Genomic DNA, 14,652 nt, shown 5'->3' on the forward strand with positions numbered 1-14,652 from the left:
AATCATAGTTTTGTTGTTCTGAAATACTCATTACATTACACTTAGTGGAACTATTCATCTTTCCTTATTTTATATAATGCGGCTAATGTGTAAGAAAAAATATAGTCAATTGAAATCTTATTTGAATCGTCTAATCACATACTTTCATAATAATAAATGTTTATGATTTTTATTAGTTAAGGATAGTTTAAAATATAAATAATCAAAATTACACATTAGATTGCGTACAAAGTAAAACATAACAAGTACTATAATGAAACGCATGAAGTATATTACTTTCTCTATTCCATTATGCTTGCGAATCGAAATATGTGACTTTTCACATAGTTTTATGCATTAATTCAATTTTTAATATCCATAATTATGTAAATAAAAAATTAATATTAATAATTTTTACATTTGAGACGAATCAAACAAGATTGCACTTGAGTATATTTTAATTTATATATTAAAAAATAAATAGTACAACATTTCTAATATTATAAGTAATTTGAAATGAAAAAAGTACGTAACCTTGAAAAATAAAAAATACAAATTTTTGTATGAGATGCTGTCATTTGACATCTGCTTCATACTTATTTTAAATAATCAAAACAACAAAAACTTCTTTTTACACAGTGTAAATAAAAAATGAAAAAAGAAAACTATATCGAACGAAACCCAAATTACCCCCAAAGACATATTTCGAATTTTCGATGAAGCTCTACGAGTTAGTCTAAACTCTGAAAAAAAGTTTATGAAATTGCAATTCCGAGAAAATATTCAAATCACTGACGATGATTTAAAACTGCTAGACGACTATCAGCTTCGTAACAATGGAGAAGGAAATGGAAATTGATTCTTTCACACAAGGTATTGTTCTAATTTTTTTTGTGCGATTGTGAATGAGTTGATTATTTAGGTTATTAGCATTGTTTACATTATTATAATTATACTGATTGTAACCCTAACTTTGGTATTTGACTTTCAATTCTTCAATTGGTGGATGTTGCTGAACTGGGATGTTATAGGATCAGTAAATGAAGTAGAAAAAGGAAATGGAAAAGCTTTGATTGTGATAATGGTGGGTGCACCTGGCAGTGGCAAGTCTACCTTCTGTGATCTTGTTATCGGCGCTTCTTCTCGTTGTTGGATTCGAATTTGCCAGGTTTCTCTTTCTTTCTCTCCTAGTTGTTTGTTAAATAACCGTTTGGTTGAGTTGATTTCTTTACATGTATTAGAAGCCCGCGTGACAAGAAGTCATGGTTCAAATCTAAACCACCTCTCATTTTAAGTGGAATATTTAAGAATACTTAGCGCCAGGTATGAGGGGAGTTTGTGTTGCATCCACACTTCTAGCCAAAGGGCTCTTGGTTGAGTTTCTTCCTTGATGTTCTTGTTATTTAGAATTATTAACTTGTAAGGAATTATTGTTTTTCTACAATTTAGATGCATAGCCGGAGTTTAAGGGGTTGAAAATTTTCATGTTAGTGTGTTGGGCGTAGGTTTAACGAGCTATTAGTAGTTTTACTAGGCTAAAATACTACTTTAGGAAACATACCATTGTTAGGTAAGAATTAAGATAGCACTTTAGATAGTGTTTAGTGGTGGAGATATTGTTTTAGAACGTCACAACATGTAACATTTTGATATCGAGGGGGGTGAGCTGATTTTGAATATGTTGCTAGGTTAAAAAACAGCTTATGCATAGCCGTAAGCTATTTCGACTAGCTAATCTACTGAACGCTAGCATTAGATGGTTTGATCACCAAACCATTTATTTTTATTAAAATAAGCTAAAATTTTCCAATAAACTAAGTTGCCAAATGCCCCCTAAGTAGTTCTTCTTACGTTTTTGTTGATAAATTATATCTCAACAATCACCAAAACTGTAACTTTTGCTAAATTTATGGTACACTACTAAACCACAAGTCCATGACATCCTTGTGCTGAACATACCCATAATCACCAAAAAGGTGGGGATCTGAATTAGCGAGAATTTTAGGTTATTCTTGCAGTATAAACAATGTGTGCGCGCTGAATATCCCATACACATAACAAATTCATTTTTTTAGGGTGGACCGTTCGTGGATGACCTTCGCCCATACCCAGCACCACCACTGGACTTTAGTATCATTTATCTTAATATGTGTTTTACAGTAAGGAACTAAGGATCATTTGTCAACTGTGATGAAGTTCGAGGCATGCCCGTGAATGCATGAGAGATTACTATGTTCTTTTTTAATTGGTGCAAAGGCCTGTGTGCTATTGTACATTTACAAGCCTTCAATTAGAAATCCAGATTGTTGGAGGGGTACAACGGAATAGAGAAAGAACCTTCTCTGACAAACATATCTCAGAGAACATATCCATCTGTAAATATGCTAGTTGACTAAAATCCAATTCATTTTACAAGTAATAAGCTTCCAAGACCTTCTCTTATATCGTACTGTGCAATATCTAAGGATTTGATCATTTCCCCTAAAAACCGATGAACATATAAGATGCTATATGACATATATGAATTTAATTGAACATATCAGTCCTAATAACACTTTCTGGTGTTCAGAACTTATTAAATCTTATAAATTTTGAGCATTTAAAGACTTAAGTTATAACTAATTTAACCCAAAAATAAGACATCTTTAGTTGTGACTTGTGCCTGACTTCTAAATAAAAGCTCTACTTTTTGGTTGATCTTTTTTGCAGGACAATATTAATAATGGTAAATCTGGAACAAAAGCTCAATGCTTAAGCAGTGCAGTTGTTGCACTGAAAGATAACAAAAGCGTATTCATTGACAGATGCAATCTAGACAGAGAACAGCGTGCCGAGTTTGTGAAGCTCAGAACCCCCGAGGTTGATGTTCATGCAGTGGTGCTTGATCTGCCTGCTAAGCTCTGTATCTCACGCTCTGTTAAACGTACAGGACATGAAGGGAACTTGCAGGGAGGAAAAGCTGCTGCAGTTGTAAATAGGATGCTACAGAAGAAGGAACTCCCAAAGCTGAGTGAAGGCTTTTCTCGAATCACCATATGCCAGAGCGAGAGGGATGTTGAAGATGCTATTTCTACGTATAGCAAGCTTAGAGCACATGATATCCTCCCTTCAGGGTGCTTTGCACAGAAGAGCCCAGATGCTAAGGTCCAATCTGGTATTTTGAAGTTTTTCAAAAAGGTGGATCCTCCTACTTTGGGTTCTTGTTCAAGTGGGATGGGAAGTTCTTCCTCTAGCCCATCGTCAGCAAAAGAAACACAATTTTGTGATGGAGGATCTAAATCTAATTACTCTAGAAGTGTAAGTGTTGTGGGGGAGAAGGGAGATCATATGGAAGTGGATTCAGTTAGTGATACCGCTACTTTGGCAAAGCCCGTGACTGTTTCTTGTTCCTCAGATATAGCCGCCACCCTAGCTTTCCCTTCCATTTCAACCGCGGACTTTCAGTTTGACCATGATAAGGCTTCTGATATTATTGTTGAGAAAGTAGAGGAATATTTGAGAAAGCTGAGGAATGTTAAACTTGTTTTGGTGGATTTGACTCACAAATCAAAGATATTGTCTTTGGTTAAGGTGAAAGCTGCTAAAAGGAACATCAGTCCTGAAAAGTTTTTCACTTTTGTTGGAGATATTACTTGCCTATACACTAAAGGAGGCTTACGCTGTAGAGCTATAGCTAATGCAGCTAATTGGTAAGCATCTATCTTTTTATTCTATTCGCCATTTTTTGATCATGTTGCTTAAGGTGCTTATTCGGAAAGAATATGAAAGCACACATCTCTAGTGGTTTATAGTTGTCCCACTGTCCTTGCATGCTTTCCATTAGGATGTATACCCTTCATTTGAATCTTATTTATCGCCCTTAAAGCTCTGCCTTTCCAAGTTGGCTCCACTCGACTGTGGTGTATGCACATCTCAGAAGCGTAGCTACTAGTGGGCGACTGGGCGAAATGAAAATGTAGTTTCTATGGAGGTATATAGCCTACATAATATTTTAACTCTACGTTTAATTGACAATACTCACAATGTCGCTGTCAACATTACAAACGTGTTCAAATATCCTGAACTCCTGGCATTTTTTGACTCCTCACCTTAAAGTATTTTTATAATGTTAAATGAAAATTTTTGTCCCCTCAACCTGAAGTTTTGGTTTCGCGTCTCTCACATCTTCATGTTTTCTTCCCTGTTTTCGTTCATTCATGCTGTCAATATTAGGAATATGTAGCATCTACCTAGGACAGGTTACTCTAGTACTTTGTAGCCAACTTGTTATTTGTGCTGCTTTTGTACATGGATTCTTTATGCCACTTCTACAAGACAAGACTCACTAGTCAGTAACCGATGAGTCGACGATGACTAGTGATTTTTATTTCTAGTCATGCTCTGGTGTCATGATGATATTCACTTGATGGTCTATCTTTTTTATGGATGATTTTATGATAAAATGATATATTTCTACTAAATTTTTTGACAACTGTGCAATGAGGTGATGATTAAAACTGCGAGCTTGGCGAAGTTTGTTCTTTTTTTTATTATTTTTTTTTCACTGTTAAATCTCATTGCCATTCTATATTTTGTTCAGCTATCGCTTATATCATCTAATTACATTGCAAGTGCCACTATGTGAAGTTGGCAATGCCAAAACCTTGTTATGTTCTCTGTGTGGCTTACTAATTACTATGTACAGGCGACTAAAACCTGGAGGTGGGGGTGTGAATGCTGCTATATACAACGCTGCAGGTGCTAGTCTAGAGACTGCAACGAAAGAAAGAGCAAACTCTCTCACTCCAGGAAAGGCCGTTGTCATTCCCCTTCCTGCCAACTCACCTTTGTTCATTAAAGAAGGAGTTAAGCATGTCATTCATGTTCTTGGACCAAATATGAATCCCCAAAGGCCAAATTGTCTGAAGAATAACTATGACGAAGGCTGTGAAATCCTTCGTGAGGCTTACTCTTCACTTTTTGAAGGGTTTGCATCTATTGTTGAGACCGATTTACTGGAAACTAAAGGAAATAATGGGGAGAATCACTCGAAGTCTGAACTATCGAACCACGGAGCACAGAGAGATGATAATGCTTCCGAACTGAAAATGAAAAGAGAGATTGGTTTTGGTGAAGAAAGAAGTAAGAAGTACAAAGGGTTAAAGTATGAAGTTGGATCAGGCAACAACAATATGGGGAATTCGAAGGAGCAACATGAAAAATTAAAGAAACATGTCAGTACATCTAAATCTTGGGGGTCTTGGGCACAAGCTTTATACAATATAGCAATGAATCCTGAGAAGCATAAAGATGACGTGCTAGAGATGACAACTGATGTTGTTGTACTAAATGATGCTTACCCAAAGGTAAGAACCGTTCTTTTCTCTCGTGTTCTTGAACCCTCTTTAGTTTTGTGTCTTTTGGCTTTGCTTGTCCATTCTCTATTAACATCAGGGATAGGTCATGACAAATTTGAACATTTTTCATTAGGCAAAAAGGCACATTCTTGTGCTCGCACGTTTGGATCATTTGGATAGCCTTGAAGATGTGCGCCAGGAGCACCTTAAGCTATTGACAACGATGCACCAAGTGGGCATGAAATGGATTGAGAGGTTCTTGGCGGAGGATGAGTCACTATGTTTTCGCCTTGGGTTCCATTCCGTATGTCACACCTTCCTTCTTACATCTCCTCTCTGCTTACATGTGGTCCAATTTGTTTTTGATAACTACTCCCTCCGTCTCTCCCAAAATGAGTGAAATTTTGGGGAAAAGGAAATTGGGTTAGAGAATGAGACAAAATACTAGTGGACGATAGAAATGAGTGGTTAAGATGAAGAGAGAATATTAGTTTGTGGATGAGACTAAAGGAATGAGAGTGAGACTATTGCTAAAAAACGAAAGAAAGTAAAATCAGTGGGACAAATTTAAATAGAAAGTGGTGCAAAATGAGAGATTTAGAGAGAGGAATTGCTAGTAGATTGGAAACTTTCCACTATCAAAAGTGAGATGATAATGTTTTCGCCTTGAATTTCATTTCGTTTGTTGCATCTTTTTTCTTATATCACCTTTGAATTTTGTTTTTTGAAACTCATCACCTTAGAATTTAATCATATGAGGTTAAGGATTTGCTTCAAGGAACCAGTAATCAATTAACTTTCTTTTGTTGAGCAATTTGGCATGCTTCATTCATGCAAACCAGCACCTGGGTTTGAGTTGTACCGGTCACTATGATAGCATAACTTGGCATATTATGAGTGATTTCGGATCACATTTTGTTCTGTGGCGTAATCTTTTCAACCGTATTCGTCGACTAAGGGTACATTTATTGTGTCCTGTATAATAGGTTCCGTCAATGAGGCAGTTGCACCTTCATGTGATCAGTCAAGACTTCAACTCGTTGCATTTAAAGAACAAGAAGCATTGGAACTCTTTCAATACTGATTTCTTTCGAGACGCAGTTGATGTAATTGAGGAAGTTGAGAAATACGGAAAACCCTCGATACAAGATGATAAACTGTTATCAAAAGAGTTGAGATGCCACCGCTGTAAGAGTGCACACCCTAATATACCTCGTCTTAAATCACACATAAGCAATTGCCAGGCTCCGTTCCCTGCCACACTACTTCTAAAAGGTCGCCTCGTATGGGGAGCTAACAAAACCGACGCCAGCTCATAGATGGTCTAGTTTTGATTCATCATTTGTGATTTTGGTTTGTATTCTGATGTGTTACTCGGTCAGACAAACTTCAAGCTATAAACCGAGAAGGGTTTGCTGATGTTATTGGTTAGGTTTCAATGCTGTAAAACATCTTTTCTGTCCACACTGCTAATGAATATACATAGTCTAGGCATATTCAATTTGTGCAAGCCCAATGTTCTGATTTTGCAATTGTTTTGCATTCGTATTTCATTCTCTCCGAAAAACACTTTTATGCAAGAGAAACCTCTGGAAACTTTTTTATTCTTGTCTATATATTGAATTTAAATTGGGTGAATTTTTTATTACAAGCCCGATGGCTGAAGGAATGAGGGGCCTATGTGAGAATCAAGCCTAATTACTTGTCTTGGAAAGATGATACTTGCTTTAACTGAGATAAATAGGAGTATCTAATTGTTTAATTGCCTAATAATTAAGAGTTGCACCAAGTCTGAGGAGGAGAATGATGACTACAACCCAATACAAACGCACACCTAATCAGACAATTAAGAACAAATCGATTCTTGGTCAGAATGCCTGAATCAGACTGACTCCTAAGTAGGGCTGAACACGGTTTGGTTTAAACCGTAAACCAAACTGGACCAAACCGTAATTTAAATATTTGGTTTGGTCTACGGTCTAAATGGTCTGGTCCGATTTTTTTTTTTTTTTAAATGGTTTACGGTCCGGTCCCGGTTTTAAAATTTTAAAACCAAACCGGACCGGAAAACCGTAATAATGAAACAATATGAGGTGATTTAATTGAACCAAGTACAGTAAGCTCACTTTGAAATTCCCTTTCAGCTTGTAATGAAGATGCAGAATCAAGTTTTTTGATTGCTATAGATTTCCCATCCCTTAAAATTCCTCTATAAACTGTCCCAAACCCTCCTTTACCAATACAATTATCTAGGTTGAATTTATTTGTGGCAGATTTCAGCTCTTTATAGCTGAATTTTTGAAGCTTCAAAGTAGGAGTTGCTGAGTCAAATGGGTTTGTTCTTGAACGATGAAAAAAAGAGTCCCATAAATGGTAAAGAATATAGATTATTGTCATCAAGAAAATTGCTACAGCTGAAATTGTTATGGCAAAAAGAACAACCTTAGATCTTATACTTTGACTGATTTTTTGATCTGGGTAAGGCATTATTACATGAAAAGATTCAATCTTTCCTGTTTTTCTCCCTTCTCAAACTCATATGTGCTAATTTATATTGCATCAAACAAGAAATAATGGAAAAGTGGTAATCTTTATGGTCTAAAGAACACCAAAAAAGTAAGAATGCATCAATGGAGAGAAATAGGTTTAGAAGGCATATATACATGAAAAGTTTCAACCTTTCTTGTTTTTCTCCCTTCTTAAACCCATATGTGAATATTTTTGTAGCATTAAAGAAGAAAATCAGAAAAAATGGAAGAAAAGTACAAATCTTGATGGTCTAAAGAACACCAAAAAAGGGTATTGAAGCTCTGAGATTTTGACCAAAAAAGCACGAATGCATCAATGGAGTACAAGTAAACAGGAATTTGCAGAATGTGTTCTGTGTAAAAAAATACAAAAAAAAAAAAATCGTAGACCAGACCAGACCAGACCGTTCTAGAACGGTCTGGTCTGGTCCGGTCTGGTGTCTTGACTGGTCTGGAAAATTTTCAGACCGGAATTTCTGGTCTGTTCTGATTTTTATGTCAAACCAGACCAGACCGGACCGTGTGCAGCCCTACTCCTAAGCAATCTTGATGACCGCCTATCCTTGGGATGAGACACTGCTTTTCCTAATGGATCACAAGGCCTAATCCTCACAATTCTCTCAATGATCAATCTGTGATCTTGGAGAAGTATGATTCTCTTGGAGACTGAATGCACACAGCCTTACAAGACAGAAAACAGAAACAAAGCACACTTTGTAAATCTAAGTGAATGAATGAATTTATTATTAGAGTAATAATCAATTAATTACAATTAGGAGGAGGGCTTTATTTATAGACTTAGCCACAATTCTAAATGGCTATAAAAGAAAAGCGGCTAATGTCTTAACAACTTGACACATCATTATAACAGAAGAAAACAGGAGTTTATTAGGCTAAAACCCAGGCTTCTGTAGTTGTTGGCCTTCTGTTATTTTGGGCCTCTGCTGGGCTTCTATTGAGCCGTTACTCAATACTTCTTTTCTAGTGTTCAAATACAAGATCATGCGTGTCCTACTCATATGTAGACCATGTATGCTCATGCAATTGGGAAATTGATCATTGACTGCATCCATGTTTGGCTTGTTGATCAATTTCAGTGTCTTTGTTGTTGTTATTTTTATCTAGCATATTTTCTGTATTCAGCTCACATAATGGAGGTCTTGGTGCATTCCCTCCTTCTTCAGATCGAATTGTCCCCAATTTAGATGCATCATAGTAGGGTCTAAGATCCCCTATGTTGAATATGGGAGAGACTCTATAATGCTCTGGGAGATCCACCCTATAAGCATTATCTCCATATTTTTCAGTAATTTGGAATGGTTCATCAGCTCTTGGCAACTGTTTGTTCTTTCTTTGCTTTGGAAATCTTTCTTTCCTTAAGTAGATCCATACCCAATCACCAATCTGGAACACCTTCCTTGCTGAAGTGTGTTTGTTAGCCTTTTGCTGATATTTGACAATTGCTTTTTCAATGTTCTCCTCTGTTGTTTGTGGATTGTCATCATGGTTTCAGCTTGCTGTTTAGCATTCCCATGTGTCCTGTTATGTAAAGGCAAATCAATTAGAGATACAGGCAATAAAGGGTTCACTCCATATACACATTCAAAAGGTGATATTTTTGTAGCCCAACTAGGATTTTTATTGTAGGCAAACTCTGCATGACAAAGCTTGAGGTCCTAATCCCTTAGATTCTTTTTTACCAAGGTTCTAAGGATTGAACCTAGAGTTTTATTAGTCACCTTAGTTTGCCCATCAGTTTGTGGGTGGTGAGATGTATTATATAAAAGCTTAGTGTCAAGCAGTCTTCATAGGATGCTCCAAAAGGAGCTTAAAAATTTGCTATCCTTGTCAGATACTATAATTCTAAGGACCCCATGCAACCTAACAATCTCTGCAAAGTATAGCTTGGCTATATGATTAGCATCATCCACCTTATCACATGTAATGAAACGAGCCATTTTGGAGAACCTATCCACTACAACCATAACTGCTCCCTACCTCTTTGTGTTCTAGGTAGGGCAACTATGAAATCCATACAAACGTGTTCCCAAGGTCTTTGTGCAATAGGCAGGGGTTTGTACTCCCCTTTGTGAAAGGTGATCTTAGCCTTAATACAAGCTTTGCATCTCATAATGATCTTTCCTACTGTTCCCAACATTTTTAGCTAGTAGAAATTGTTTGCTAACATATCTAAGGTCTTCTGTATGCCAAAATGTCCTTTCAAACTTCCCTCATGCACTTCTTTCACTAAAGCTATCCTCAAGGAAGTCCTAGGTATACACAATCTGTTGCCTTTGAATAAAAACCCTTGCTGAATATAAAACAGGCCTTGAGGTTGTTTGCTACACTGCTGATATATGATACTGAAGTCTGGGTCAGTTTGGCATTGTTCTTTGATCATTTCAAACCCTATAACTTTGGCATCAAGAATGGCTAGCAAATGTGCTCTCCTGCTTGAGGCATTTGCTACTATATTGGTTTTTCCGGTCTTGTACTTGGCAACAAAGTTGAAGCTTTGCATAAACTCAACCCACCTAGCATGTTTGGCACTAAGTTTACTCTGTCCACAAATGTGTTTAAGTGACTTATGGTCTGAGTGTAAGATAACAAGCTGTCCTTTAAGATAATGTGACAATGTTCTAAAGCTTTTGCCATAGCATAAAACTCTTTGTCATATGTTGAGTAATTAACCCTTCTTTTGTTGAGCTTTTCACTAAAATAGGCTATGGGTCTACCCTCCTGAATTAGGGCTGCCCCTATGTCAGTGTTACTAGCATCACACTCAACCTCAAATGGTTTGCTAAAGTCAGACAGTCTCAGTATAGGTAGAATACACATAGCTTCTTTAATACACTCAAAGGCTTGTTGTGCCTCCTCAGTCCATTTGAAATTATTCCCCTTTGTGCAGTCTGTGATTGGTGACATTATGGTGCTAAAATTTTTGACAAACCTCCTATAGAAGGATGCTAGACTATGGAAAGATCTCACCTGTGTGATGTTGGTGGGTATTGGCAAATTCTGATAGCTTCTACCTTTGTTGGGTTTATTTTCACTCCTTCTCATCTACTATAAACCCAAGAAATAAACTTCTGTCATTAGGAAGGAACATTTTTCCAATTTCCTGAACAATCTCTGTTGCCTAAGGACTTTAAACAACTGCTTTAAGTGATTGAGGTGTTCTCCTACTTCCTTACTATATACAAGAATGTCATCAAGGTATACTACTATGAACTTTCTTAGAAAAGGCCTTAATACTTCATTCATCAATCTCATGAAAGTACTAGGGGCACCAGTTAATCCAAATGGCTTAACCATCCACTCATACAGGCCATACTTGGTTTTGAATACTGTTTTCCATTTATCCCCCTCCCTCATCCTTATCTGATGGTATCCACTACTAAGATCTATCTTGCTGAACCATTGGGATCCTGGTAGCTCATTCAACATGTCATCTATTCTGGGTATGGGGAATCTATATTTGATTGTGATGTTATTCACACTCCTACTATCCACACACATCCTCCAAGTCCCATCTTTCTTTGGCACAAGTAATGTTGGAATAGGACATGGGCTCATACTCTCTCTTACATATCCCCTGTCCATTAGCTCTTATATTTGCCTTTGCAACTCCTTTGTCTCTTCAGAGTTGGCTCTGTATGCAGGTTTGTTAGCGAGTGCAGCCCTTGGCATAAGGTCAACTTGGTGTTCAATGCCCCTAATTGGTGGTAGCCCTGTTGGTAATTCCTCTGGGAATACATCAACATACTGCTCTAATAGGGTAGTGATCCTAGGGTTTATGGTTGTATTTTCCTGTTTGACTTCTTTATTGAATAACAGAAAAGGCTTTCCCTTCTCTCCTAACTTCCTTCTCACTTACTTTCCTACTTATCAAAGAAACACTAAACTTAGGTTTCTGTGGGGGAAGAGTTATGAGAGGTGGTAGAGGCATAAGATCCTTCAACTTCCCTTCATGTCTTAGGGTATAGACATTGATGTATCCATCATGCAAGGTCTTTCTGTCATGCTGCCAGGGCCTACCTAGTAGCACATGACAGGCAGTCATATCTAAAACATCACAAAGCACCTTATCTTTGTAAGAACCTATAGAAAATTGAACTAAGCATCTTTTCTTCACATAGCCACTAGCCTTGCTATCCAGCCATTTCAGTTTATATGGATGAGGATGTGATCTGGTTTCCAAGTCTAGGTTCTGAACTAAATCCTTGCTCACACAATTGGTCTCACTACCCTCATCTATGATTAAATCACAAATTTTGTCCTTAATCTTGCATTTGGTTTGAAAATATTTTCCCTTTGATCATTAGGCTTAATCTTTAGGGTAGCATGGAAGTTCCTCCTAATCAAGAGGCTTTGTAGGTCTTGCTCAGGGTAAACTACCTCCCTATCCTCCTCTTCCTCACTCTCTTCAGTACCCTCAAAAGTTTCCAAAACCCCTTCATCATTGACAAAGTAGGAACCATCAGGGTCATCTCTTGGCCATGCAACCTCTTCCCTTCCATTCTTGCTAACTAACATAGCCTTAGGCCTGCCCTCTTCCCTGATCTCTTTCCATTCCTGCAAGGTAAAGGCCCTAACATTAGGACACTCACTCTTGATGTGACCATGTCCATGGCTTTTGAAACAAACCACTCCCTTAAGGTCCCTAGTGTTTATGTCCTTATTAGGTGTGATGGTCAAGGATGAAGTCTTTTCCTGTGTAATAGTCTGGTTAGCAGTGTGTGCATGCGTCACCATATTTCTCATATTAGTGTTCCTCATTGGTCTGTTACTCCCTGTGTTGAGTTTCTTCTTAGAATACTTCTCAAGGGTTAAGGCATTGCTGCAAGCTAGACTAAAAGTGAGGTTTGGGATTAACTCTTTCTTCCTTCTCAGGTCTTCCCTCAACCCTTCTATGAACTTTTCAACCTTCATTTCCTCAGTCTAATTGGTTTCACACACCACAGACAGCCTTTTCCTTTCCTGTATATACTCTGATACAGTTTTGTTGTCCTACCTTAAAGTGCCCCATTGTATGTACAGTTGTTGTCTATAATTTTGTGGGACATACTGTCTTCTTAAGTGTTTCCTTAGCTTATCCCAGGTACTGATTCTCTCCCTGTCTTCCCTCCTTCTTTGCTTCTGAACCCTTTCCAACTACACAACTACTAGTTTGGTTAATTTGATTTTGGCTAGCTTAAATTGGTGTTCCGGTGGTGTATCCTTGAAATCAAAATATCTCTCAAGATTGGCTTCCCCATCTAAGTACACTTCTGGGTCCTGAGGGTGTCCATCAAATTCGGGCAAATCTATTCTCAAAGTTTTGTCTTCAATGGCTCTATTGTTCTGAGGGTGTTGGTGCTGTCTTTCCCCATGATTACCTGTGTTATTGGCTACTTTCATGGCTAATTGTTGAACCAAATTGGTAAGAACTTCTAATTTTTCTTCCATATCCATGTTATATCAGACACACACGCAACAACACAAGCAAAATTCAGTCAAAACCTTTCAAGAAACTGGTTCTTGAGGTGTCAGATCAATCCACCACTGATTTGATTATTATGTCGAGATTCTGTGGTGTTTAATGCATTAACTAACTTCCAAAACAGTTTTAGAGACAGAGAATTACCTGAATTCTTGTTATTGATTAACAAATTTACAGATTACTCTTGAAATCGAAATTTCTCACCAGAAATCCTCTGAGTCAAGTTATGTTATTCAGGTGATGGTTACCTCTTTTCACTAGTGTATCCTCTTCTTCTCCTTGGTTGAAATACGCCAAACCAACCTAGGCTCTAATACCAAGTTGCACCAAGTCTGAGGAGGAGAATGATGACTACAACCCAATACAAACGCACACCTAATCAGACAATCAAGAACAGACTGATTCTTGGTCAGAATGCCTGAATCGGACTGACTCCTAAGCAATCTTGATGATTGTCTATCCTTGGAATGAGACATTGCTTTTCCTAATGGATCACAAGACCTAATCCTCACAATTCTCTCAATGACCAATCCGTGATCTTGGAGAAGTATGATTATCTTGGAGACTGAATGCACACAACCTTACAAGACAGAAAACAGAAACAAAGCACACTTTGTAAATCTGAGTGAATGAATGAATGAATTTATTATTAGAGTAATGATCAATTAATTACAATTGGGAGGAGGGCTTTATTTATAGACTTCGCCACAATCCTCAATGGCTATAAAAGAAAAGCGCCTAATGTCTTATTAACTTGACACATCATTATAACAGAAGAAAACAGGAGTTTATTAGGCTGAAACTCAGGCTTCTGTAGTTGTTGGCCTTCTGTTATTTTGAGCCTCTGCTGGGCATCTGTTGAGCCGTTACTCAGTATGTCTTTTCTGTGTTCAAATACAAGATCATGCGTGTCCTACTCATATGTAGACCATGTATGCTCATGCAATTGGGAAATTGATCATTGATTGCATTTTCCATGTTTGCTTGGGTTCTATTGGCTTGTTGATCAATTTCAGTGTCTTTATTGTTATTATTTTTATCTAGCATATTTTCTGTATTTAGCTCACAGAATACAGGTCTTCGTGGGGACTAATAACATAGTAATATAGAAAATTAACAAATGCACAGAAAATTAAAATGTTGTTACACGAGCAAATTGGGTGACCCAAATTAACGGTTGGTCCAAGTTTTTGTGAAAAAAATTTATAATACTCCTAACTTATTTGTTTTATCCGACATAATAACTTTAAAAAATTCAAAAAATAAAAACATTATTGTTGATCCATTCCTATGTAATAACCATCGCGGACCCATCTTCCCCTCCCCG

General features: G+C 37.3%; 2 protein-coding genes across 3 annotated transcripts; one reads left to right on the top strand and one right to left on the bottom strand.

Moving 5' to 3' along the window:
- The first annotated feature begins 631 nt into the window (after positions 1-631).
- Positions 632-6,953, top strand: LOC130800018 (transcription factor bHLH140). 2 transcript variants are annotated; one of them, XM_057663342.1, is made up of 6 exons: positions 632-852; positions 1,011-1,147; positions 2,689-3,668; positions 4,664-5,324; positions 5,449-5,619; positions 6,302-6,953. In XM_057663342.1, exons 1-6 carry the CDS (start codon positions 816-818, stop codon positions 6,632-6,634), a joined length of 2,319 nt encoding a protein of 772 aa, XP_057519325.1. In that variant the 5' UTR covers positions 632-815; the 3' UTR covers positions 6,635-6,953. The 2 variants fall into 2 exon arrangements, with proteins under 2 accessions (XP_057519325.1, XP_057519326.1); XM_057663343.1 differs by lacking the exon at positions 632-852 and having other exon boundaries at positions 1,014-1,147; positions 2,689-2,838; positions 2,909-3,668.
- Positions 6,954-10,007: 3,054 nt separating this feature from the next.
- Positions 10,008-10,768, bottom strand: LOC130799218 (uncharacterized). Its single transcript, XM_057662326.1, has 2 exons — positions 10,579-10,768; positions 10,008-10,459 (listed from the first exon to the last, which is right to left on the bottom strand). Exons 1-2 carry the CDS (start codon positions 10,766-10,768, stop codon positions 10,008-10,010), a joined length of 642 nt encoding a protein of 213 aa, XP_057518309.1.
- Positions 10,769-14,652: the final 3,884 nt, after the last annotated feature.

Source organism: Amaranthus tricolor, chromosome 14 (assembly GCF_026212465.1).
Source record: "Amaranthus tricolor cultivar Red isolate AtriRed21 chromosome 14, ASM2621246v1, whole genome shotgun sequence".
NCBI lineage: Eukaryota > Viridiplantae > Streptophyta > Magnoliopsida > Caryophyllales > Amaranthaceae > Amaranthus > Amaranthus tricolor.

Excerpts from the sequence above, each read along its gene's own strand:
- LOC130800018 (XM_057663342.1), top strand. The coding sequence starts at position 816 with ATGGAGAAGGAAATGGAAATTGATTCTTTCACACAAG. Across the intron at positions 853-1,010 it reads AATTGATTCTTTCACACAAG|GATCAGTAAATGAAGTAGAA; the intron begins GTATTGTTCTAA and ends GGGATGTTATAG. Across the intron at positions 5,620-6,301 it reads TTCGCCTTGGGTTCCATTCC|GTTCCGTCAATGAGGCAGTT; the intron begins GTATGTCACACC and ends CCTGTATAATAG.
- LOC130799218 (XM_057662326.1), bottom strand. The coding sequence starts at position 10,768 with ATGTCACCAATCACAGACTGCACAAAGGGGAATAATTTCAAATGGACT. Across the intron at positions 10,460-10,578 it reads GGCAGCCCTAATTCAGGAGG|GACAGCTTGTTATCTTACAC; the intron begins GTAGACCCATAG and ends ATTATCTTAAAG.